This window comes from Mixophyes fleayi, chromosome 6 (genome assembly GCF_038048845.1).
Source record: "Mixophyes fleayi isolate aMixFle1 chromosome 6, aMixFle1.hap1, whole genome shotgun sequence".
Lineage (NCBI taxonomy): Eukaryota > Metazoa > Chordata > Amphibia > Anura > Limnodynastidae > Mixophyes > Mixophyes fleayi.
In genome coordinates, this window is record NC_134407.1 from 68,622,721 (window position 1) to 68,650,378 (window position 27,658).

The following is a 27,658-nucleotide window of genomic DNA, read 5'->3' on the forward strand; positions in this document are numbered from 1 at the left end:
GAATGTGATAAACAGATTAGATAGAAGAACATAGTGTCATAGTGTTACTGTAATATGTTCACTAAAGGGCGCAAGTGATAAAAACAGGTAAATGTACAAACTCATCCCAAGTAATAGTAAAAACTCTAATGCTAATTTACTTTAGTGACAATCTCTGACAGAAAAAGAGTAAATAGAGACTAAAATGTGCTATTAAAAATAAAAAGGCCTTTCTGAAACAAATGGCTACGATGAAGAAAGATATATTTTGATGTACTAACAAAGCAAAAATATTAATTTTAGGACAGTGACGGGTTCCCTATTAGTACACATACATTTTTGCCAAGTAAAATCACAACATCGTGTAAAGGTTACAACATTTATTGGGGGATACTTCAGATGGAAAAGTACATTATGTTACAAAAGCTGATTTTTGCATAATTACAACAAAATCGATTTCTTACACAAAATGTGAGAGAGAGAAATAACACCTCCCAAAAAAGCAGACACTGATCTTTTGGCATGTTTCACAAAAATGTTAATACCGAAAGTTAAATATAACATATTTGATGGAAGAGATAGGATGCCATTCATTTAAATAGAATTCCACAGCAGCCCTGTAGAAAACAAATAAAGAATTAGATATTTACTTAAAAAATATCTAATATATAATATATATTAAAGAAATTTGACTATAACATGCACATAAATCTCAGGAGTACTGTAGTTTAATCATTACAATTCTCCAAAATCATCTTGCATGCATATACTAACATGACACTGAATAAGTGCCTCTTGACTCCCCATGAGGGTGATGTACCTAAACACAACAATCACTGGAAGCACTGTTTGTAGAGAGGTGTCAAAAATTGTTCTTTAACAACTTCTGTAAAGTTCAGACGTTGTCATGTATAACATTTGGTCTGATGCTAGATTTTTTTTTACAGATTATCTACAAGTCTGAAATCGAACCACTAGAGGTCTTTACTGTACAAATATTTAAAGATGAACAAAATTGTAGAAAATTTTCCCATGAATAGTGTTTTGTGGCAAAATTAGTCATTTGAAGTTTCGGTGCTACGATCTTTGAGTTCCACTTTTGCCATTCTGTACTGTTTGTAATTCCTAAATTTCTAGAACTATAAATGGGAGGCAAGGAAGGTCAATTCTGACTGCTACGTAGTGTAGTATGGTTGGTGTAGTACTGGGAACACTTAAGGTCAAATTTCACAGACTAGATGTGCAAAATTTTGCAGCCAAACGCGGAATCAGTTTTAAAATTGTTTGCTTGTCTCATACAAAAAAATCACTACCCGATATAGTACAAAGAACAGAATGTTCTTCAAGTGATAACTTTTGGAAAAAAAAACACAAATAAACAATCTGCTTAAACAAATATGCTAGCATAATCAAGTGATGTACCTCTATACACACAAGCAAACTTGAGGCATACTTTCCCACTCTCTTGGAATGTGCAGGAGATTCCCGAATTCTAAGAAGGTCTCCTGGATTCCGGGGAAAGCAGGCAATTCTCCTGCATCCTGCTCCCTTCATAGTGAAGTGGGCAGGATGGGAGCATCACTGACCTGATTCGCAGTAAATTGTGTAATCTTGGCGCCACCCCGCATGGCAAATGTCGCTCCCGCCATGGCCCCTCGACGTAGGTCAAAAATTCAATGTTGGCAAGTATGACTTAAGGTGGTTTATGTATCTTCCCTACCCCCGAGTTCTGACAGTTCCGGAACCACAGTACCCTAACCACATCCCCAACATACCCCCCCTCCCCATTTTTATCAGACCCACCCGTTTGACATGCTCAAACTATCTTCATCAGAGGCGCAGGTTTCGCCAGAAGACAATGTAACACCTTTTGTACATGCTCGATGAAACCTTGCCACACTTTAGATTTTAAGTTCATCTCTTAAAAGGGTAATTCTCCCCAAAGCTGAAAATTCAAGTGATGTCTGCTGCACACTGCTCACCCCGATGACCTGACTTTTCTCCACGGTGAGCAAATTGCAAGGATTGACAGGGTGCCATAGCAAGAGAAGCAATAGCAGGAGCACGAAAGAGTTTGGGGGACAAGACGGATATCCTGAACACCCGACCACAGAAAAATAAACTTTTGGGGCTAAGGTATACATGGAATATCAATTATCAGTTTTGGTTGGAATTATCCATTAATATGTTACATTAAAAAAAGGGTTAGCGTGCCTTTAACTTATTTTTTTTTTTAATAAACATTTTATTGAGTTTTACAGGTAAATAACAGGCTTTAACTTATTTTACATGTTGTAACTTACCACTTGTTTTCCTTTTTAAAAATCAGAGTAATGCTTTAACCTAGCAAAAAAAAAAAAAAAAAAAAAACACAAGAAAAACAAATGTAAATATGAAAGACGTTAATATAAAACAAAACAAAACAGTAAGAAGAGTTAATGTACATTTTTAATGAATGTGGAATACCAAATCTATACATTTATTTATACTATTTTATCTACTCATGTTTTGCAGGAGACGTCAGGGCTACTTACCTGTACAGTAAAGCTTCACCTTTGTTGTTAGCTATAGAAAAGAAGCCACTATGAGGGGAGAAATCCATTGCACGGGGAAGGTGAACTCTTTTTCGTTTACTTTGTGTTGGGAAGTTTGAAAAAACGGTAAATGAAGGAACATGGACCTGTGGAAACAATTAAGTTATTTGGAAAGGTTGGCAACTACTGGCACATTTTTTCTAGGGTTCCTTTACAGTCTGCAAAATCTTTCCATGTAAAATAAACAAATTAAGCTGTTATTCGACATTAGTATAGATAAAATACTATAGTGCTGTACAGAATATATAGGTCTATGCCAAGACCTATTAAATAAGTCTATCAGGCTCTCCCACACCTTTCTAGCCAGTTGTCACGTTAGGAGTATTCTCTATCCAACATTAGTCTAAGCCAAAGTGAATGATAGATTTGCAGAATTGCTCTGCCAAAATACACCATGAGGATTGGTGGATTCATAGACAGGCGTACTGCCCCTGATGTCATAGCAAGCTAAAAGTTAAAGCTTTCTTCATCATCATCATCATCATCATTTATATAGCGCCAACATATTCCGTAGCGCTTTACAATTGGGGACAAACATAATAAACTAATAAACAAACTGGGTAAAACAGACAAAAAGGTGAGAAGGCTTTCTTGACATATAGCAAATCACAATGTGGCTCCAGGTGCCTGTAATGGGGGGTGGGGAGGAGTGTAGATAAGAATGTTAAACTTCGCTTTTTAAACATGTAAAGTATGTTTGTATGGGGACACCGAACAATATTTCTCATACATCCATGGGGAGCAATGCGGATACAAGAGCTTGGGCACTTTCAATTTACTGGCAAAAACTCAAATCTTTTCCCTCTCTATACCCCCCCCCCCCCCATTGGGGGTATAGAGAGATATAGCCACTGCCGCCACAAGTTGTGATCAGATTCCCAGTGCCTCCTGCACCATCGGACCATGCGCCGGAAGTATGGTAACAGGCGAGTGGCTCCCGCTACTCCTGGAGCAAAGGGCTAGCTTAAAGATGTGGTTCAGCCCACTGCACCTGTATATGAGGAGTAGGTACTGGGTTCTCGGTACATTAGGGAATTTCAGGTAGGGGCTGTCTGCCAGAGCAGCCCGAACTAGGCACAGGGAGGGCAGCCATCCCTCTGTGTTAGGAGGTAACATCCCTTCAGTACCTCCTCCCTGGTGTGGCTTCCCAATTTGGCAAGATCACCAGAAAGGACAATGCAGCCATCTTGGAAACAGCCAACAGCAGTAGTTCCTTTTCTTCTCCATCTGCAGGGAAGTAGCTGTGAGGTGTATTGGGGAGCTGGGTTTCTGGGGGCTCTTCCTTTTCCTCTGGTTTGTGTCTTGTGCAGTTCCACATCCTTCTGAATTTTGTAGCTGCATATGTCCTCTCTTTTCTTCTTTGGAGAGGGGACAGATTTTTTTCCTCCACCAGATATCATTCCAAATTGCCTTGCATTCAGTCTAGGGCAGAGCCCTGTGCACGGCATACAGGGGGGGGGGGGGGGGAGATCAGCAGCAGACCTTGCTCAAAAGTGTGCCCACTGAGATGGTGGGTTCAGCCTGGGCCAGTCTCTAGCACAGGCTATCGCAGAGGTCGTGGCACGCCACATGTCCCAGGGAACAGAGCAGGAATACTCTCTCCACTGCCCCTCCCATGGAAAGTTCTGGTAGCATAATTTTCTCTCCTGAGCATTTTTCCAAGGTTCTCTGTGGGTTCTGTCTTTACAGTGCCTGGCAATTTCAGTACTGGGCCTAGTACAGGAATCCTCTTCCTTGCAGAGGAGTGTGACAACTGCCACCACTTCTAGGTTGCTGAAGCATCAGCTTCGGAGAGGGGGTACTCTAGTGGTTAAAAGCTCTGACCATGAGATTTCCCTCTGTCCCGACAAGTGGACAATGTACTGCATGCCGTCAGGTAGACACTAGAGATCAAGGACAGCAAGGAATCAGACATTCTGCTGTTTAACAGGAAAAAGAAACAGGCGGTTTCTTATCTGCTCAGTTGAAGGACCTACTTAGCGAAGCGTGAACTAAGCCCAATAGCAGATTTCAGGTCTCATGCAGATTGTGACTCTTTTATCCTCTCCCGAGTGAGGATACAGCGAAATGGAAATCACCACCTAGAGTGGATGCTCCTATAGCTCACCTGTCCAAGACCACCACTATCACAAACAGGGCTACCTTATTGAATAGTACCAATAGGAAAATTGAGGTCACCATTGAGACTGTTTTTACTGAAGCAGTAGCCTTCCATAGACCCAGCTTTGCTTAGGCTTGGGTCAATAAGGCTGTGGAGAGGTGGTCGGAGCATGCCGTGCTCTTTGGCTTCATACTTGAGGTCTCTGGAGAGGTCCTGATCTAGATAAAATAATTTCCCAGCCAACAGGGAAAAAATACTTTTTGACTTGTTAATGCTCTTAGGCCTAAGGGCCCTAGGTTTTGCTCCTTTCATCCCTACAGGAACACAAGTAGTCACACCTCCAGGGGTCAGTTGTCCGTTTGCCAGGGAGCGTGCTTCCAGCTCCCAAGTCCTCTAAGAAGCAGTCAGTATCATGGGCAGGCTGTGCACGAGTTCCTAAGGTAGGAGCACATTTGCTTCTCTTCCAGGACCAGTGGTTCAATTTCAGCACAGACACTTGGGCTAGAGGCATCATTAGTCGGGGATCTATTATAGATCTGCTGTCCGTGCCCAGGAGTTTTTTCATCACTGATCTTCCCAGAGACAGTACAAAATGTCTTGTCCTAAATGAAGCCATTCAGTCCCTTATTTCTGTGGAAGAAGTTATTCCAGTAATGAGAAAGCATTGGTGTTTTACTCAAATTTCTTCTTGAAACCGGACATTCCTTTAGACCTATTTTGCACCTGGACGCCTTACACGTTAAGTTGCAGGTAGACAGGTTGGAGTCCTTGCAGTCGTTCATCAACAGCATGAAACAGAACAAGTTCATGGAGTTAATGGACATCAAGGACGCATACCTGCATGTTCTAAACTGGGAGGGACATCAGTGACTCTTTAGAATTACAGTTCAGTCCCATCACTGTCTCAGTTGCGGGCCCTACACTTCGGCAAAGCTACAGCACCAAGGGTGTTCACAAAGATCATGGCAGTGATGGCTGCCCTTCCACAAATCTAGATGGGCGACGATCATCTCTTACCTAGACAATCTGCTGCTCAAGGCGAACTCCCCAGCCTTGCTTCAGCCTCATGTCCGGGACACGACCCAGACTTAAGAAGCTCACAGTTGGATGATAATTTACAAGAAATCAAACCTGACTCCTTTCAAGTGGATGATCTTCCTGGGACGTCTATTTAACACGTCAGCATAGTGTGTTCTTTCCAGAGGACATAATCCTATTACTACTGGGACTTTTGAAGTGAATGAGAACTAAGAACAAGAACAAAGAACGTATAGGAAGGCTTTTCAGTGTCCCCTATTGGATTCAGAGAAAAGGATTTAACGCAAGTACAAAAATCACCTTTTTACATTAATACTTCATATACAGTTTATAGTAAATTTGTTCTCAATACTACAATTTCTGTTTGTGTGGTCAAAATGAAAAACATAGCACGTGGAAAAACAAACATAAAAACACACACTTACCAGTTTGACAGCTTCATCTGTTGTGTGAGAGGCCACTGCTAGAATTTCTGTATGTGGATTAAATACTTGTGATGAAGCAGTGGTCACCAGGTTCATTATAGATTTAAGTGGTTTAGGCTGTGTGTGTTGCAAACAGTCATCAAATCCATAAATATTTACAACTCCAGAGCTTGACCTGAAATACAAAAGGCCAGACTACTAATATGCTGTACAAATGTGGGTTATGAACATGTTTCCTAGTTGTAAATGAATCACTGTAATAATTTTATTTAGTTCATATGCAAATAGGTAGCATAGGGACAAGAAGTAGAAAATTGGCAGTTACATGTGCCAAATGTACAGTCAAGTCCATAAATATTGGGACATCGACACAATTCTCATATTTTGGGCTCCATACACCACCACAATGGATTTGAAAATGGATTTCTGCAGTTAAAGCACATCTTGTTAGTTTCATTTCAAATCCATTGTGGTGGTGTATAGAGCCCAAAATATGAGAATTGTGTCAATGTCCCAATATTTATGGACTTGACCGTGTTTGGTGATTTAAACTGAATTGATGGCGCAGGGCTAAACAGCTCGTAACCTGGAGGAAGAGAAAGAAAGAAAAGAAAGAAAAGAAGATTCACTGGCCAGGTGTTCGACCAGGCTCTCACAAGCAACGGGAGTTGAGGAATCAACAACTCACTACTTTACGATAGCAGAAGTATTTTTTCAACCCCTCCCTTGCAACACATTTATGTGCCATTCAGATACATTTTCATACATGTATAGAGATGTGAGCGATAGACATATTAAGAAACACTTACCCACAAGACACATATTGGCCATCTTTTGATAGAGCCAGAGAAGTACCAGCCAAGCTCCCATCATCAAGAAACCGATTTAGGCATTGCCGGCTTTTAACATCCCAAACATACACATCTCCATCATCTAAAGGACCAGAATGAATAAAAAAATGACACACATAAAATAGATAGTATATCACAGAGTTATGTCTTGCATGCACTAATGTGAGAAGCAATTCTCATAGTGTACATAACCAGAACACACCGACAAATATCTACATCTTTCAATAACACAATGTCAACTTTGTTTTGGGGTAGGATATTAGGATATTGAATCAGGTAGTTACAACAATATTCATTTTTAAAACACACAGTGTGAGAACATTTTCATCTGCCTTTTTGAAATCGCCAGTATGGTTTATATGAGGGTAACGAATACACTTTAATAAAATAGGCTCTCCACCCAAAATGAAAAATTATTTAGCGAATGGGGCAGCTGTGAAGAAAAAAAAATGTGTGCTCCTCTTCCCCAACTCTGCCTCTTGCAGTGTACTAGCTCCAATCAGTTGTATAAAGTCTGTCATGGCTGACAGACACCATGGTTACTATGCAGACATAACTTTATAGTAATCCAACAAAAATCAAATGACCCTACAGCAGGAAGTTTTGTTTTTTGTTGAGTCTCCATAGTAACCCCGGCGTCAGTCAACAATGAAAGACTCAACACACTGAAGAATCTGGATGCTGCAGCAGACAGGAGAGCAAGTACACACAAACACACACACACACTGCACCCCCCTACAAGACACCAAGTGGAAAGGTATATTTTACCACATAATATCAGCTATATTGAATTATCCCATCTCTTATAATTTTATCTCCACTAATATCAACTACCAACTGCAGCCTTGCAAAAGTAAAACACTAATAATAGGATTTTTATACTTATGTAAAATCAGTTTCTCTTAGTCCACTGTGGGACACCAGGTACATTGGGTATAGAATAGTGAGAGGGCGAACTGCCACTTTAAAACTTTTGTTAACTAAGCCCTAGCTGCTCCCTCTCTATACTCCACTTCCTGTTAGCCTCAGTCTATGTTTAACCAAGCCAACTGAAAAAAACGGAGAGAGAGAGAGAAAACAGGAACAGAGAAAAACAACATTCTCTCAAAAACAAGACAACATGTCAAACGGTAGAAGAAACCAGAGCGTTAAGGTTGGGCGCCCGGTGTCCCTCAATGGACTAAGAGAAACGGATTTTACGCAAGTATAAAAATCCTATTTTTTCAATCCTCCTTTGGGGGACAGCGGGGGCATTGGGGACAACCCAAAGCTGAATCATGGAAGGGAACGTTCAGAAGAAATGGCACAAAGCACCTTTCTTCCAAAACTTGCATCCTTGAATGCAAACACATTAAACTTGTAAAACCTAGTGAATGTGTGTACAGAAGACCACGTGGACGCCCGGACACAGTTGTTCACTGGAGGCACTATGGCGGGTCGCCCAGGAAGCACTCACGGAGCTTGTAGTGTACGCCCGAAGATTATCTGGAACAGGCTCCCCAGCCCCACTATAAACCGTAATCCACCTTGCAAGTGTCACCTTAGAAGCTGCCCAGGCTCCCTTGTGTGCATCATAGAAAATCAAAAAGATCTCCAGTCTTGCACGCATCCTGACTCCTACACACATAAATGTGCAAGGTTCACACAACATTGAGAGAACAAATAGAAGCTTCGTCTTCCAAAGTCCTAGACGAAGTCAGGGCAGGAATGACAAGGTCTTGATTTAAATGAAATATAGATATCACTTTAGGAAGGAAAGAAAGCTTGGTTCAAAGAATTGCCCTGTCCTAATTCTCCTCATGAAAAACAAGAAGAGGAGACTTGCAAGATAAAGCAGCAAGCTCTGAAACTCATCTTGCCCTAGATATGCCCAAAAGGAAAAACTGTCTTTCAGGTCAGAAATTTGAATTCCACTGTATTCAAGGGTTCAAAAGGCAGATGCTGTAAAGCATTTAACATCAAATTTAAATCCCATGTGCTACTGGAGGAATATATGGAGGTTGCACATGGAGCATGCCCTGAATGAAAGTGTGCACATCAGGCATGACAGCTAGTCTTCTTTGAAAGAAGACCGAAAGGGCCAACAGCTGACCTTTAAAAGAACGAAGGTGCAAACCAGCATCCAGCAAGAACATAAGTAACCTGGATAAACGAAAAGAAGAGGTAGGATACCCCTTCTTTTCACACCAGGCAATATATACGTCCACCATACTTGAGGATAAATTTTTGCTGAACCCGGTTTACAAGCCCGAAGCATGGTTTGCAATACACGCTCGGAAAAACCTTTGGCTTGCAGGATCATGGCTGCAACAGCCATGCCGTTAAAGCCAGACCTTCTAAACCTAAAAGACAAAAGAGTCCTTGAGTTAATAGGTCTGGGCGTAGCAGTAAACGCCACGACCGACCTCCTGCCACTGAGAGCACGTTGGTGTACCAAGCCTTCCGGAGTCCAATACGGCACTACTAGAAGGAATGGAACACCCTCTCTCTTTACCATTTTTAACACCCGTGGAAGGATGGCTACCGGTGGAAAGGTACACTAAACGGTACCTCCAAGGAACAGACATGGGGTCTACTGAGACAGCCAAAGGATCTCTTGCGCGGGAGCAGAAGAGGGGCACCTTGTGGTTCAATCGAGACACCCTCATGTCGACATTCGACTGACCCCTACCTGTTCACCAATTGGCAAAACGCCTCCAGATGAAGGGACCATTCGCCCGGATGCAGTGTCTGCCTGCTTAGGAAATAGGCTTCCCAATTTTCTATTCCGGGAATAAAGATGGTCATGTCCGCCAGAACGTGAGCTTCAGCACACTGAAAGATCTTTTGCATCTCTCGCATAGCTAAGGTGCCGCCCTGGCGATTGAGGTATGCCACTGCTGTGGAATTGTCAGAATGAATCTTCACCGCCCTTCCCTGCAGCAAATGTTGCACGCTCATAATAACATGAAACATTGTCCGCCGTTCCAACACATTGACTGGAAGCTTGGATTCCTTCGTAGTCCAAAGACCCCGAAAGTGAGCTTTAAGACAGATGGCCCCTCAAACCCTAAGGCTGGCATCCGTTGTGATCAAAGTCCAATCCCAGATCGAAAATAGACAACCCCTGCAGAGATTTTGTTTCTGCAGCCACCAAAGAAGCGACTGATGCACACGCGGAGAGAGGCGGTATACCTGGCCCAACAGTTTCAGATGGGATTTGTTCCATTTCGACTGGAACTCCAGTGCATGAAACGGAGCAAACTAGACCGCCTCGAAGGTCAATACCATCTTGCCCAGAACTCTCATGCCGAAACGTACAGAGGTTTGTTTTGCCGCCAACAGAGATCTCACCATCTTCTGCAAGGCTAGAATCTTGTCCATAGCTAAGAACACCCATCGCTGTCGGTCTCGAATAAAAGTCCCAATAAGATCATCCGCTATGATGGAATTAACTTGGACTGTTGATAATCCAACCATTAGATTCTAGAGTCTGGATCACTACTTGGATTTGAGACTGAAGTACCTCTGGAGATTCTGCCTTTAAAAGAAGATCATCCAGGTATGGGATGAATATAATCCCCTTGGACAGAGCAGCCATGACTGCCATGATTTTGGTGAAGATACGCAGGGCCGTGGCCAGATCATTATCATCATCATCACCATTTATTTATACCAAAGGGAAGAGCCTGAAATTGGAAGTGCTCTGACCGAACTGCAAACCTCAAGAGGGACTGATGACCCTCCCAGATGGGAACATGGAAATAGGCATCCTTGATGTCTAGAGCCACCATGAACTCTCCCTGTTCCATGCCGTGGATGACTGACTGCAAAGACTCCATCTTGAACCTGGGAACTCTAACTTTGGTGTCCAATGATTTTAGATTCAAAATGGGTCCGAATGAGCCGTCTGGTTTTGGCACCAGAAAAAAGTTGGAATAAAAATCCAAACCTTTCTATGAATCTTGCACCGGAACAATCACTCTGGAAGAAATGAGGGATTGGATTGCTTCTCGCACAGCCAGATACTTTAGTGGACATGCAGGAAGCCCTGTGGTAAAGAACCTCCTGGGAGGACTCCCCGTACCAAGCCATCCGTGGTAGACTGAAACCACCGATCCCTGAATAAGAGTAGACGGACTTCCACCACTGACAATTGCGGAGGGACAAAATGCCCGTCACATGGACTGCTTGTCTGCAGGCTTAGCTGACAGAAGTCGAGCACAGCGGACCAGACGCCTACGCTGCAATCCACCGGACCTCTGCAGGATTGGGCCAAAGAATATTAAACCCGAGACCTGCCTGAAGACCGAAAGGACCGGAACCTGGACGTCCTTTGTTTTGGAGCATTAACAGGAAGAAAAGTGTTCCTTCCTCCCATTGCTTGTCTAATAATGGAGTCAAGCTGAGGAACAAACAAAATTCCCCCGGAGAAAGGAATTATCTCCAGAGCCTTTTAGACTCAACATCAGCCTCCGAGGACTTAAGTCAGAGTCCAATGAGCCGAAACCGCAGAGCCAGATATTCCTACCCCTATCAGTCCTGCGTCCAGGGCCTCCTGCCTAAAAAAAACTATCGCCCTCTGAATTTGCTCCACCAACTGAAGCAGTTCAGAGGACGGTCTCTGCACTGGATTGGCAGGCGTCCAGCAGAACAACCCCCATCACCAGTCCAGTGCCTAGCAGGGCTCACTATCTTAGTGACCCTAGCCTGACCCAGTTCTCTAAGCAAAAATAGTTTTTTTTATTTCTTTTTATATATAAAAAAATAATCCTATGAATGCCTCTAGTAAGAAGCAGTCTAGCTTAGGGGACCCACTGCAATTAAAGCACTGTGCTGGGAGAGGGTACACTTACCTGCTACCATCAAATCCTGCACACAGTGGTGGCTGCAGCAGCCACTCTGCAGGATCAGCCATGGAGGACGGGCACAGCCTGCGGCGACTGTGCCCAGCTTCTAGACAGCGCACAGCTGTCTGTGTTGTGCGCTGTCATCGGTGACTTACAACTGCAGCCGCGGTTCTGACAGCTGCCGGCTGTCACAGGGCAGGAGGCAGAAGTCTCAGATACAGAAAAAAACTTAACCATAACTAAAATAAAATGTAAACAGATTTGTGCTTCGCAGCAGCCCAAACATAGCCTGTTCGCCGGGCACTTAAACTAGACTGAGAATAACAGGAAGTGGGGTATAGAGAGGGAAGAGCTAGGGCTTAGTTAGCAGAAGTTTTAAAGTGCCAGTTCACCCTGTCCCTACTCTATACCCAATGTCCACGGTGTCCCCCAAAGGAGGATAGAGAAATTTGTGATGTAACTACATTTCAGCTCTGCAGCTTTAAAGACTCAGAACTGGCTCACATAGTCTATGCAAAAACTACTCTGAGGGTTGAATAGAGGTATAGTGAATGGATGCACAGAAGTTCACTTTTCTTTTGCAATGGGAAAATCACAAAAAAAAAAAAATCACAAAGTAAAAATCATATGTACATGCAACAACATTAGAATTTACAGCCTGTCATATAAACACAATGAAGGCAGCCATTTTGTAGGCTGTACAAATATTCAGAAGAATGTTTTCAATTGACCAGTGACATGACTGAGCCACACTGGATCATTAGTTCACAAATAAAACATAATGGATATCTATTTTTAAAGGTACAAAAAGTCACTGGAGCAATGCCTGATATATGAAATAGGGCTTCTGTCTGAAAATGGGCTGTTGGAAAACGGAAAAACACATGGTTGCTGCCATTTGCCCGAGAGGTAGTGAATAACCAAGGCAACATCAGTAACCATGCAGACAAAGATGAAAGTACCCTTTTGAACCATGGTTATAATGTTTCTAATTATTCTTAACCCATCAAATGGCAGCAATAGTGTTTAACAGTTGCGTTTCATGAACAAGTCAATTTCAAGCATCCGGAATTATTCCAGTAATCTATACAAAATGGCATCATTTTAGTTAGGAAAATGTAAGAATGTAGTAACCCTTTAAAAGAACTCCACTTAAAATGTAGTTTTCCCCCTGCGGAGGAGGACCCTCTGGCTTCACCACTGCTTGAACAGGAGCCGTTACTGTCGGAGCCTCAGAGATTTGTCAGGTAGATAAGATTAAAGCAGTTGTCAAGAAGCAGAGTACACTGAAAAATGCACCTGGTGGGACAGATAAAATGCAGCTTTGGCAACCATCTGAATCTTATGCAATGCCTCTTCCTCTCCAACAATTAGAGGACAGTGGCATTTAAAAAAAGAAAATGTATATATACGGAGAAGCTAAATTTTGAATGGAGTTCTCCAAGTAGGTTTATTTATAATCCAATAATGAAATGCTAATTCATGGTGGCAGGTGCACTTTATAATTACTTTTTGAACTAATTACCGGTATTTGAGAAGATTTTACTGCTGTCTGGAGAAAACACAGCTCGGGAAGTTTTCCCATTCATCTTCATACTTCCAATCAGCTGTTTCGTCTTAAACCCAAAACAAAAATATTGATATATATAGATTAACATTCTGATGTTAAATGCTTTTTGATGCTCTGTAATATTCATTAATTTTATAATTAAATCTGAGTTCACATGTTGTTCACAATTTTGTAACTCTACGTGTAGAATTTAGGAAGCAAAATAAAGTAAACATACAATCAGTTGCCACTTTATTATGTAAACCTGCTCCTTTATGTAAATACCTAATCAGACAATTGTGTGTCAGAAACTCAATGCATAAAAGCATGCAGACATGGTCAAGAGGTTCAGTTGTTGTTCAGACCAAACACTGGAATTAGGAGGAAATGTGATCTAAGTGACTGATCGTAGAATGATTGTTAGTGCCAGACGAGTGGTCTGAGTATCTCACAAATTGCTCATTCATAACACGTGGCAACCTTGAAGTGAATGGGCTACAGCAGAAGACCACACTGGATTTCATTCCTGTTAGCCACGAAACAGAAAACTGAGGCTACAGCGGGCAGTCTCACAAAAACTGGACAGTTGAAGATTTGACAAATCTTGATTTCTACTGCAACATGCAGATGGTAGGGTCAGAATTTAGCATAAACAACATGAATATTGCCACACCTTAGGCCCTTTAATACCAAGCAAGCACTGTTTAAATGCCACAGCCTGCCCGAGTATGGTTGCTGACCATGTGCATTGCTTTATGGCCACATTTTACCCATCTTCTAATGGCAACTTTCAGCAGGAGAGCCATGTCACATAGCACATGTCATCTCAAGCTGCTTCCATGAACATGACAAGGAGTTCAGTGTATTACAATGGTCTCCAGTCACCAGATCTCAAGCCAATAGAGCACCTTTGAGATGTGGTGGAACAGGAGATTTGCAGCCATAATATGCAGCCGACAAATCTACAGCCACTGCGTGATGCCTTCATGTCAACATGGATTAGAATCACTAAGGAATGTTTCCAGTGCTGGGATCGTGTTGAATCCATGCCACAGAGTATTCAGGCTGTTCTGGGGCAAAGAGGGGTCCTATCCAGTAAAAGAAAGGTAATAATAAAGTGGCCACTGAGTGTATCCTTAAACCTCAATTTATCTGCTTAGCTTTCATACCCAAACTCTCCCACCTAAGGATGAACATGTAAAATACTATTCTGAAGAAGACTTTAGTTAAATAATCAAATCCACATGCAAACATCCACTGAGAATAGTTACAAAACCATTACATGCTTTGTCTGTTCTCGCCATTACTTTACCTTCATAGAAAGCAAATGTAGGTATCCCGCAGACCCAATTAGTAGAAGGAATGACCCATCTGGAGAAACTTCAAAATACTTAACACATTTTTCTTCCAAGCCTGAAATAGTTAACAGTTCAGCATAATTAACTATAGGATGTCTGGCTTGCACAGAAATCAAGCTACATGAATTAACTTTGGTGCACATATGTTGCAGCTAGTTTAACTCTGTGTATGATGTAAGGTGTTGCTTTGATTAAATGTAGACAATGATATAGAAGCCGAAGCACTCATCATTGAAACAGAAAAAGTAAGCATGTCAGAATATACCAACCCACACATGTCTGTGTGTGTCTGGCTAACTTCATTTTAAGCACAGGTTCAACAGCTCACAGCTGTGATAACAAAGGTTATGATCAATAACAAATGCCTGTATGTGAACATTCATACATATGAAAAGAAAAACTTGATAGCATGGTGTTTCATGGTTCTAGAATTAACGAGCATGTAAAAGATATCACTCACCTCTAATTCTGTATAGAGGTATAGTAGTAATGCTTCCACCCATCATGTCATATACATAAAAATATTTATGCCGCAGTCCTGTGGCTATCACCTGTTCACCGTCAGCACTGAACAGAGCCTTAAAAACTGGAAACTTTTCCAAATGGATGCTCTGTATCTTAGGATTTAATTTGCCATCAACCTAGGAGTACAAAGTAAACAAACCAATAACATAAGTCTCTATCATTTAGTTAGCAGTAAAATAGTAAGTGTGAATAGAACGTGGCACATGGTTTATACAAAATAAGTGTATGAAATTAAGATTTCCGCTATCTTTTCAATTCTTAGATCTTGCAATGCAATGAGGTGAAAAGCTCCATCTATTTGTACATTTCGCTGGTTAATAATGGATTTGAGCAACCCGATTTTATTTTTTTGGACATCACAGAGCAGCAACTGTTACAAATGTCTTTATTCTGGTAGAGCAAGTGGCAAAATGACAAAGGCTTTCAGTACCTGTGCAAGGGAATGAAGAAACAGTTCAAAAAGTCGACCGGTCGTTACCACAGAGAATGAGAGCAATATCCAGAGTAAATCCACATTGTGACCATAATGAACAGGTATCTGAACTACAAAAACATAACAAACCTGAAACAGCGATACTGAACGGTCGAGCCCTGCTGTCATAATAACTTGAGCCAATGGGTGGAACTGAACTGTAGTCAGTGGGGCTGTACAGGGTCTCTCATGATTGGCATTCAAACACCTTTTCACCTGTTAACCAAAATAAAAAGAAGACAAATCACAAAACTGCAGTTTTTTATCACATTCCTCACATTCTTCCCACCTGGATTTATTTGCTGGACAGATTTGACTAATGTGTGTTAGTAAGTGTGTCTTCCACAGTTAATACTGCATGCAAAATTAACATATTCATTTAGACTATAAAATTAAAAATGATAACTTCACGGTCTCAAGAAGAAACCATTCATATTGGTAAAGGACAACTTTAGAAGCATGTAACATATTTTCCCATAGTGCTTAGGTTTTTACTCAGCCTTTATACTGAAAGAAATGATCAGAGTACTTGAGTGTTGATTTGTGACTGGTAATGGAAACTTACCTCCAAAATACCCTTTGGTAGGTAACTGGACTTTGCTAGAAAATTGCCAGTTTTACTCAACAAGTTATCACCACTTTCTTCATCACTATCATCGTCACTATCTGTAAAAAAAACAAACATAAAAAACACTTTAGTGAGCAACAAAGTTTGAACCTTAGCAACAGTTACAATACAGAGCTGCATAAATTAATCAATATCATTATATTTTAAGTACATCATTCAGGTAAATAAGTAATTGGTTAACAGGAAAGCTCTGAACAACCTTAAAAGAAAGGAGACCAATGTACCAGGCCAGTTATAGAATATTCTAAAATACTTCTGATCATTAATTCAGAGTACAGCTGAAACACGTCAAGTGAGGAGCCATGAGCACAGTGGAGTAATATGGTGGAGGGGACTTGTTGGAAATGCAATTTCCTCCAATGGGTTGGGAGTCAGCCACAAAGAAGCTGTGTCCCTCTACGTGCTGAAGAAGATCGATAAGACTTCCCGATTTGCTTACCTTCTTTGGAATATCTTTTCTTGGGATCTCTGGAAGCCCAAGATGGAACACCGCCCATTGCTTTCTGGAATCTTCAAAGATGAAAACAATTTAAAATGATGTTCAATTACAGGCCATTCAAGTAAACAAACCTAGCACATATAGTTTGGCGAAAGGGTGAGAAAGAAAAGATTTGTGTCATCATAGAAACCAGTCTGAAACAAGGTGTTTAACCATTGTTCAGCACGTGTTTTAAATTATTTTGTGGCATTCACCACCCGTAGCATATTGCAGCGATGCATAAAGGAGAATGGGAAGCTATCTAACCTGGTAAGTACGTTAGGTTGAATAACAAATTAAATGACTGAAGTGGAGGAGAGTTTCAAGTGCAAATAAAAAAATAGCAACATTAAAAACACATGGTACACACAGCACTCAGACACACATAGGACATACCCACACAGGACAAATGCCACACAATAATTGTCTGAATGCAGGCCAGAAACAATTTATATGCAGTGGGGCTAGAGAAATGTGTATGTTAATCACATACTCTTGCTGAAGTCTGACTTGGAGTTTCTCTTTGCTTAGCTTCTTCTCTGCTTTACTTTTCATCACATCTTTACGATACCGATGGGTCATGTCAATGCTGCAGACAAAACAAATGTCAAAAAAAGTCACAACAAGGATCATTTATTCCCAAACCGCTTCAAAAACTGCAAACAAACATAGGCATTATTAGTCCTGCTTGTGCTATAGATATATATATATGTATTACATGCCAACTTTCATGTGTCAGGGGGTAGGAGGGTGTGTGGTGGTAAGGTTGTTGCATCACCATAGTCCTGCCCCCACTATAAAATGCCGAAAGTCACAACACTGAATAGCGGGGGTGGGGCTTAATGACACGTTTAAGCCCCACCCCTGCTATTCAATGCCGTGAATTTCAGCGATCCTCTGCACTCTACATCTACAAACTGAAATGCAAGAGGGGGCTGCCCAATATTGTATAAACATTATTTTGGGAGAAACGCTCCGCGAGTACGCCAAAGTGCGCTTCACAGTTACTTAGCTTGACAAAGCATGTCCTTTTTAATTTCAATGTAGAGGAAACATGTATTTAAATAAATAATATACGATTAGCTGTCAGAGCACTACCCATACTCTTGTTCTCTACTTTCCTGTACATTGTCCGTCCTGGTCTGAGCCCGTTCTGACTCTCACTTAGTAGGCAGTCGTGTCATTTCAGACATGAATTTCATGCAATTGTGATGAGGTTAGTTTCTGAGCATGTACATGGCTACTTCACGCAATATATGCTATGCAAATTAACCCTAGTAGCTTACCCCAACATCATACAGAAATAAAATACTTGCACACTAACATGGGGTAAATAAAAACAAATAAATATATATTGACCAATTAGGGGTTAGGCCACATTTTGCTTTATTTTAAGATATCTCATTTAGGAAAAGCTGCTTAATTTTGTAAACATGTTTTCTACTGATGGGTCTACTGTGAGCCACATCATTTCATTGACAATCCTGGTGCGGGTTATAGTAGTTAGCATTAACGACACAATTGTATAGCTCAGAGTAAACAGTTTTCCTCTTGCAACTAGGGAACACATTCAAATATATACACAGCCAGGAAGAGAGCAGTCACAGTAAGGATAGCTAATAAAGAGGCAGATTTTATATTTACAAACATATTCTATTTTTTTTTTTTCAAATAAACTGGTATTTTTCTATTTTTGTTATATAGATGATAAATATAAAATGTAGCTATATGAAAGAATCAACAGACAAGCTCAAGTTGTAATCTTTATATGACAAAAAAAAAACACATTTCCGTTTACCTTTCTTCAACCTCATCATCATCATCAACCCAAGCTGCTTTCTTAACTGGTGCAGTGGAATCCTTGGCACTTTCGTCATCGTCAGAGTCACTTTCTAGAAGGTCTGCATTGGACTCGCCTCTAACCTACAACACATTAACGCATGCTCTTACTACTCAAACACAATGCCACATAATAATTCTAAGGATGTTCTTGAGAGTCCACTGGGCCAAAGGCACTTAAAAATGGTCATTCTATGCTGGCATGGCATTAAGTAGTGGAGAAAAGGAGCAAAATTGTGTTCTTAAAGTGCCCTTTTCCTGGGGGAGGAGCATATTTCATTAGTCTGTGCATACAAGGTGGCTAATTCTAAGGGTCATTCCTATCAAAGAAATGCTTATATACTAAGATATATTATCAGAATCCATCTGAACAGTGTAAGAGTAGATATAGCTGCCATCATCTCACCAATTAATTTTCCCAACAACATTGTGCGTTTAAAACACCCAGGGTAAAAGCCATCTACGTGAAATTGGCTGCTACTTAGGAATTAATTAACAAACCACAAAACAGACGATATTTCCACCAAAGCGCATGTGTGTGAAACAGGCACCTACTCAGGAAGTCAGTTATGAACCATAAAACGGCAGAGAAAGTAAATGGGTTTTGTGGAGCAAGGTAGCTCCATGTACTGAAAAGCAGAAGCTATCAAAGGTGATGGGAGGAATTGAGCATTCATTGTGAAATACAGACTTGGTATGCCAGTGTGCGTGGCTTTGTGCAGCAGTGCAAGAGAGAAATGACATTTTGCATAGCAAGATTTTCTAAATAAAATAATGGTTGCATATATTGAGGCATTATTTGCTGTTAGAAAGGTGCATTGCCATTTCCACTACACAAAATAACTTGAATTTTACAATAGCTCAGAATTTGGGTCTCGCCCTATATTTTTAACAGGATGCATTGTGCACTGGGAGGAGTGGTATATCTAGATACACTTTGCCCAATATAAAACAACACCCATGGGTTCTGCTTGTAATAAACACCTAATCGTCCCTGAAGGCTAAACTAAGCTGTATTTAAGAAAAAAATGCAAAGCTTAATTTGATGAATGAGGCGGATCTGAAGTGGTAGCAATTCGACTATGTGATGTTTGCAAACCTAAACACACGGCTAGTTTGCAGAAGCTCCTTCCCAAGAGATGAGAGTATGTGTGCACCATTAAGTGCATCGGAAGGGTCATCCAGGCATACAGATGCAAACCAAGCATGCTTCCTAATATAGTGCGGAAGAAGCAGCCATTTTGCATCTCAGCTAAGTCACTACGTGTGCCTGGCTAGTGATACCTCAAATTCTTAATGAATCTGTAGGTCACGTGCTCACAAGTAATTGGACCAAACCATATGTGGATGCCCCATTGGTGTGTTGATGACAGATGTCAGTTACCATATTCAATATTCCATTAAAATTTAATACTGACATTGCCTAATATAATAGTAAAATTATTCACATAAATCTTCTATCATATCTTTCAATTCCCTCTGTTACATTCACAACACAAATTAAATAATTTCTGAATATTCAGTGTGGTAATTTAACCACTATATTCAATTGTTATCAATAACAACCACTGGTTCCTTCGCATATACCGAAATGAATCCTCACAAATAATACTACTCTTGGACAAATCCGTTATAGAGAATAACAAAATAAACTATGGAATCAAATACTGATTGTAGAATCAACACGAGATAGAATATCAGCATGTCCGAATATTCAAATTTAGCAAAATAATCACAAATGCACTATGTAAAGATCCTTAGTGTGCATTAACTCTCCTGAGAATAGAATCAATTGGAAGTAATAATAGAAATAACTGAATAGTTAGCATTAAATATATAATAGGGCAGAGGCAAGTTATCCGTGTGTCCGGATTAAGTCAGTGAGTCACAACTGTACTGTATAAAATGAAAAGAAGGCAGATCATTATTAAGGAGATAATCTGAGCTATTGGCACATACTGCACGGAATTAGCCACAAAAAGACAATATCCAATATCTTATAAATTATATATATATATATATATATATATACATACATACATACATACACACACACACTCAAGTCCATAAATATTGGGACATCGACACAACTCTCATATTTTGGGCTCTGTACACCACCACAATAGATTTCAAATGAACTTGTAAGTGAAACTAACAAGATGTGCTTTAACTGCATACTGCAAAAGCAACCAAATAGTTTTTTTAAGGCTAACAAGTGGAATGTTATGGAATGGCCAAGTCAATCACCTGACCTGAATCCGATTGAGCTGCATTTCACTTGATGAAGACAAAACTGAAGGGAAAATGCCCCAAGAACAAGCAGGAACCGAAGACATTTGCAGTAGAGGCCTGGCAGAGCATCACCAGGGATGAAACCCAGCGTCTGGTGATGTCTATGTGTTCCAGACTTCAGGCTGTAATTGACTGCAAAGGATTTGCAACAAAGTATTAGAAAGTGAAAGTTTGATGTAGGATTGTTTAGTTTGTCCCATTACTTTTGGTCCCTTAAAAAGTGGGAGACACATATAGAAACAGTTGTAATTCCTACACTGTTCACCTGATGTGGATGTAAATACCCTCAAATTAAAGCTGAAAGTCTGCAGTTAAAGCACATCTTGTTAGTTTCATTTCAAATCCATTGTGGTGGTGCATAGAGCCCAAAATATGAGAATTGTGTCGATGTCCCAATATTTATGGTATACATATATATCTAGGAAATAGTGTCAATATCAAAAATACCATTTTCTCAGACATCCTTTGGAGGACACTTATTGCAAAGAGAGTGTAAGGTTAAATAGTATAGGGAATAAAGGTGGTGAACTCTGGGTTAATTTTATATATATATATATATATATATACACATACTATGTTATTATGTTGAGCAATATTATAATACATGCAAGATTTTCTGAGTTATCAGTAAAATACTAATTGAATACATATATATGTTGTGAGTTTTGGTTATTTATAACAGATATATATTGTGCAGTAATGCTAAGATACAGTAGGTATTATATACGTGATTGTGTAAGGATTTAGTGTTATTTAGTGTGGTAGAAGGACTAAACAAGGAAACTTTATTTAAGGGAAAGTGTATAGAAGTGTGAGGGTATCTCAGAACAGAATAAAAAGATAATTAAGACGTACTACAGGATCTATTTCAGCCCCGCTCCTAAGAATACGCAGTGGCTCTCTGAATCTGGGCTACTACCTGTGCTCAGCTTCCTGGTGCATTAAACATTTAAAAAGGGAATAAAAGGCAATAAAAATTGCTCCAGAAAATGTGCCAGCTCTTACAGGCACTTAATCTAAATTGAATAGATTAGCTGCTACATGTGTAGAAGGGGAGGATCTTTACAGGGAAGAATTTTTAATATGCTAGAGCTCCTTACACCACATCTATACCCCATTTTATTCCAGTGTCCCCCATAAGATGCCTGAGAAATAGAGATGGCTCCATCACATTAAACTCAATGCATTACCTTGGAATCGCCAAGAAGTCTTTCCACAAATTCATCTTCACCACCAAAAACTAAATCCTCCAAACATTTTTCCATATCCGGTTTGTTAGCTATGGTCCTTAAGTTTTTAGCTCTAAGCTCTTCTTCTTTGTCATCGTCATGCTGCTTTGAATTATCCAGTTGCCTTTTTCTATGACTAAGGGCTTGACCCTTACGGTGCTTGGCTATAGCTGACATTTCACTTCTGAAAGAAAAAAACATAATTAAACGGAAGCTCAACAAGCTTTATCTTCAATATCTATAGGCAGTACCAACACTTATAAGATCAGAACACCCCCAGTTTTAACAGTCCTTACACTACTTACAAAAAGTTTGAACAACTTTTTCATTGGCAACGTCATATATTGTAATTTAATTTTCATACATGTGTTCTATGATGTCAAATCGCTTAATTGCCATCAGTTTCATAATTTATTAGACCTCCTCTGTGATGTCACCCATTGTGGCATCATCGGTGATGCCATCCTTTCCAAAGTTATTGATGATAGCTCCCATTCTGATGTAGTGAGATTTGTCACACTATAATCTCAGTGACATTATGGTTTCAAAGGGTACAGTCATTTATGAGATTACCCTTTGTGATTCCAATTATGATGCGTGTGTCATTACAAATTGTTGGGCTCACAGAAATCACAATGGATTTATTGTTGGCATAGGTGAAGCAATCACACTTTATGTTACATCACTGAAAGACAAAGTTGTTACAGAAAAAAAACACTAGATTCACATTGCCTTGGATCTTGGCAATGTTTAACCATTTCCATTAATTGTCCTTTTATTTAAGTAAAACTCAGGGGGTCAATGGTTAACAGATACTTCCATACTGTCTTTTTTTGTGTAGTGGAGCAAATGCCTGAACGATTGGTTAAAAGTTTTGTTTTATGGTACTGTAAGCACTAGTAGTTTTTTTTTAAAAAAAATACTAATAATAAAAAAAATACTCTTTTGGATGTATATCATTTGGACCATTGACTTATTTACTTTTTGAGATTTCAAATAACACCTCTACTGTAGTATATATATTTGTGCTAAAGTACAGTAGGGTATATCTCCCAGTCTAGTGCAGGTGAGCTCTTAGATGTTTCAACAATAAATAAAAAGCAAACATAGTTACTGCAATTATTTGACTCCTACAGTTTCCACCCCTTCAGTTTTTAGCTCTACTACTGTTTTTCTTTTATCTTCCTTCACCAATGTATATTACAGACCATGCAAATCAAATTCTTTTCAGACTAGCCCAGTGGATCCCAACCTTTTTCAGTTCAAGGCACCCTTAGGGTTTCCATAATTTTTTCAAGGCACCCCTAAGCCAAAAAAATTACCAAGTAGTCCCCTGTGCTGCTTACCACTGGCCCTGGCCGAGGCACCCAGGGAGCCTAGGTGCACAGTTTGGGAACCATTAGACTAGCATTTTATTATTTTATATTTTTCTGTTTATATTTCTTTTAAGTTATTTAGAAAGCACTTGCAACAACAACAACTGGGACAAAAATATTGGCTACTTTATCATTTTGATATTTTAACATATGTACTGTTACATTAAAACATGCTTTTTTGTTAACTCCATTATTATTTATTAGTGTATGATGTGATCTCATTGGCGATATCAAATGTTTTCCGTTTACTGTTTTGTCTTCTTTGTGCTCAATCATCTCACCCATTGTGATGTTATAATTTATATTTTCAAAAACATAATTCACAGGAATAGCTCAAAAACTTGTATTGTACCAGAAAAATGTGTGGAATTATAACTTGTGAAGCAATTTGAAAGAGTATAATTCAAAGGGGGCTGAAGTGAACCATGCTTCACAGCAAGTGTGGAATCTTTATTCACATAACTGACAGCATAGCTCCCAACTGTCCCATAACCCACTCACACTGCCTCAAAAACCCGGGTTATTGCTGGGGCAACCCCCAACAACCCGGGTCAAGGCCAAGTGCGAATAGGGCCCCTGCTAATTCCCGGGTCTTCTGGAGGGTTATTTCTGGGTCCGAGTCGGGTATCCTCCAGTCTGAACATTGAGACCAGGGTGTTTCAACCCTGAAAGCTATTAAAAATATTAAAAAAAGAAAAAGAAAAAAAACTTACGTTACAAGAGAAGCCAATCAAAGCTCCTCTTGTGATTGTTGCCATGGAGACCCGGTTTCAGTGTGAACCCAGTAGACCTGGGAATATGCAGTGGTGGAAGGCTCTGTCCCCCGGCAATATCCCAGGTTCATATACCCAGGATATTGCAGGGGTGACAATGTGAAAGTGGTACCAGTCTGGAAGCGGGCTGTAGCAGTCATAGTCTCAATGTGCATGGCAGGACAGTAAAACTTTCCTAACTTATTAAAAAAAAAAACAGTACACAACTGACAGCATACACTTGCTACATTATGGGAGTTTCATTACCAAATCAGATTAGCTTTAAAAGATTCCCGATTGGACCATATCTGAAGATCACAAATTGTGCACAATCAACTCCCCCCCCCCCCCCCTCCAGGAACACTGAGAGGTACATTTATCAAGCTATGAGATTTCAGTATATTTGAAAAGTGGAGATGTTGCCTTCAGCAACCAATTTGAATCTAGCTTTTATTTTGTACAATGTAATAAATAAATGATAACTAGAATCTGAATGGTTGCTATAGGCAACATCTCCACTTTTCAAACCCGCTGGAAACTCGCAGCTTCGTAAAACTACCCCTCAGACTTAGTAGATGGAAGGTTTCCCTCGACCCCATTATCTTTCTCGGCATGCTTTTCTCGCAGACTACATAAATGCTATTAAATATATAAAGGTAGATGATCAGATAGTCGTCACCACATTATCTTTTAACACATCACCTAACATTACATATATATACAGCACATATGTAACAGACATGATAACAGCACTTACCTATTTACACACACGTGGAGCTTCCTGATACTTGGAACTCCGCCTCCTGTCGAGAAACCTCCTCCCCAGAAACACACCACCAATCCACGTTCCCGGTTTTAGACACGCCCATTCCCCCACGACCAGCGAACGGCGAAAGACCGCAGACTACCTTGACTGATAGGCTACGCCTACACTACGGTACGCAGATGGAAGCTTCCGGCGGAAGTGGGTGTGGCTGAGGGCAGGAAGGGAGGGGGGGCGTTTGCCTATGAGAAGCAGCCGGGCGCGCAGGCGCTATAGTAAGGAACTGCTGGTTTTGTTGATGTTGTGCAGGAGTTCATTGTTTTCATAGCTGAGGTAAGATCACGTTTATCTGTCCGGGGTCCGCGGCGCTGGGAGCTCACACACGGGGTCTCCATGAGGGTCTGATGGAAAAGACCAAGGAGCTGGTAAGTGGTGCAGTGTCCAGGCTTACTTCCTTTTGTTGTCATTGCTGTGCTGCAGTGAGGCCTGGCTGATTCCTGGTCACTACATCCCCCCAGCCTATCCTTATCTATCTGCATGAGAGGTGCATGCTGTGTTCTTGTCACCAAGTCCTTACCTGACAGTGCACGTGAGGTAACCAAGTGTTGTCTGAGGCTATGTGCAGCTGCTGTATTCCTGTACATGCATATGGCTTGTAACTGCACATGCAGTGGGTACAGCTGGCTCGGGCTTATCTTACGGTTTGCAATATTAAACTCCCCATCTTGGGTATATGTACTCTTGTATGTAATGTAACTGCAGCTTATTGCCTACAAACTGTTAAATGGGTTATATGAAGTGCACGAACCTATAAAAAAAATATTTCTAGACTATATGACTTGCATATCCCTTATGCATCTTATCTCATTCCACTAACCATGCTACTACAAAGAGTGCTGGTTTTTCCAAACTTGCATTGATAGAATATTGTAAGGACAGTATTGTGTGTGTGTGTGTGTGTGTGTGTGTGTGTGTGTGTGTGTGTGTGTGTGTATATATATATATATATGTATTACATTACAGAGAGAGAGTTTGAAAATTGATCCTATATGAGTTTGTTTGACTGGAACAAGTGCAGCCAATTATACACCTGCCCAGTGGGAATTTGTTATGAAATTATGAACTTGATCAATGTCAACGAAACAAATCAGTGTTTTTTTTTCCGCATTTTTGCAACTGTTTATCGCTTTGCAAAACTGTGAAAGTATCTGGAGACTTTCATGTAAATAATTGTAGTATATGTTTTAAGCCAACTCATGTGTTCTCTGTCAATATCAAGTGCTGTGTGGCATATGCTTTGTTAAGTTTCTGTATTGCATTACCTTTCAAATTATGTAGTCTGCACAGACATAAATTATTTGCTGTAATTTGAGGTAGATATTCTGCGGCATACTTTATTAAATGTCTGTGTATGTTGAGCTTAGTTTGATTTATCTATTTACTGTGGAAAGACAGTCCTTTGACAATTTAAACTAACAAGTCTGTTCTTCAAGCAGAGTTGAAGGTTGAAGTGTTGTGTAATTAGCAGGTAAAAAAGACTCTACCTTTAATTAAACATTTGCAGCCATGCTCTTGTAATTATTACAGCTTGTTTTCACTTGACACATGGGTTTAATTTCTGCCCATCCCTTGTCTGAAGGGATGGGTTCTAAGATTGTTTAAAATTGACATGCTTGTACATGTGTTGCAGTAAGGAAAGTTTCTGATTGACAGTCTGTTGTTCATTGTTGTAGTTTGCTCCATATATAATGATTTACCAATTTTTTAAACTGCAATAGAAAGTATTTTACTTGTACATTTTCTGCATCCTGTCCCCTTGTAATTATTTCCTTTTTGAAAGGTACTTTAGAAAAAAAAGCAAAGATATCCATTGCATGTCATTTAACCAAGCTTTTTTGGACCAACCTTTTAGTGAAATACAGCCAAAAGGTGTTCAAGCCAAATACCAGCGTGAAATAGACATTTTTCATTCCATGGTGTGTTTGCAGAGAATGTATCTGTACTTTGCTTAGCTCGTGTAGCTTTCAGAGTAAAACAGCAACTCCATACCCATGGTTTTTATAGAAAATATTAAATGTTTATCTAGAACCAAAGAAAGTAAATGTTATTTATCTTATCATTCTTCAATAGGATTGACACACAAGTGGTACCAGTTGTCTTCATGTTGAATTCACGTTTTGTCTTGTTTTTTTCCCTTTTGGCAGGCTGACCATTCTTCACGTTCTGTACGGAAAAGACGAGACTCATTCGGAATGTTTGACGGGTATGATACTTGCAGTGAGGACAGCAGCAGTAGCTCCAGCTCTGATGAGAGTGAAGAGGAAGTTGCCCCTTTACAGTCCAGTCTCCCCATAATTAAAAACAATGGCCAAGTGTATACTTACCCAGATGGAAAGTCTGGCATGGGTAAGTTCTTACTGTATCATATTTTACTCCTCCATTATTTTTAAAAAATTAAACTTATACTATAAACTGCTCTGTTGTAACTACTTAGCATCAAGTTAAAACCACACACTTCTAATTGTTTTAGGAAAAAATTTCACATGTGTATGAGACATTTTTTTTCCTCCATCTGTTTTA

The 27,658-nt window shown here is 40.1% G+C and overlaps 2 protein-coding genes across 4 annotated transcripts in view; one reads left to right on the forward strand and one right to left on the reverse strand.

Moving 5' to 3' along the window:
• Positions 1–344: 344 nt before the first annotated feature.
• UTP18 (UTP18 small subunit processome component) lies at positions 345–25,262 on the reverse strand. The gene is made up of 15 exons (XM_075216764.1): positions 25,073–25,262; positions 22,149–22,371; positions 18,626–18,750; positions 17,321–17,416; positions 16,789–16,859; positions 16,287–16,387; positions 15,812–15,937; positions 15,185–15,365; positions 14,679–14,779; positions 13,343–13,433; positions 6,947–7,070; positions 6,138–6,312; positions 2,514–2,659; positions 2,283–2,322; positions 345–596 (listed from the first exon to the last, which is right to left on the reverse strand). Exons 2-14 carry the CDS (start codon positions 22,362–22,364, stop codon positions 2,298–2,300), a joined length of 1,578 nt encoding a protein of 525 aa, XP_075072865.1. The 5' UTR covers positions 22,365–22,371; positions 25,073–25,262; the 3' UTR covers positions 345–596; positions 2,283–2,297.
• A 47-nt stretch (positions 25,263–25,309) lies between these two features.
• The window catches only part of MBTD1 (mbt domain containing 1), a 49,147-nt gene continuing 46,798 nt past the window's right edge, over positions 25,310–27,658 (forward strand). Inside the window, exons 1-2 of one of the 3 annotated variants that reach the window (XM_075216763.1) lie at positions 25,310–25,503; positions 27,283–27,484. In XM_075216763.1, the coding sequence (XP_075072864.1) occupies positions 25,483–25,503; positions 27,283–27,484 (223 nt within the window). In that variant the 5' untranslated portion in view covers positions 25,310–25,482. The remainder of the gene's footprint in view (positions 25,504–27,282; positions 27,485–27,658) is intronic. The other 2 variants (XM_075216761.1, XM_075216762.1) reach the window with 2 other exon arrangements.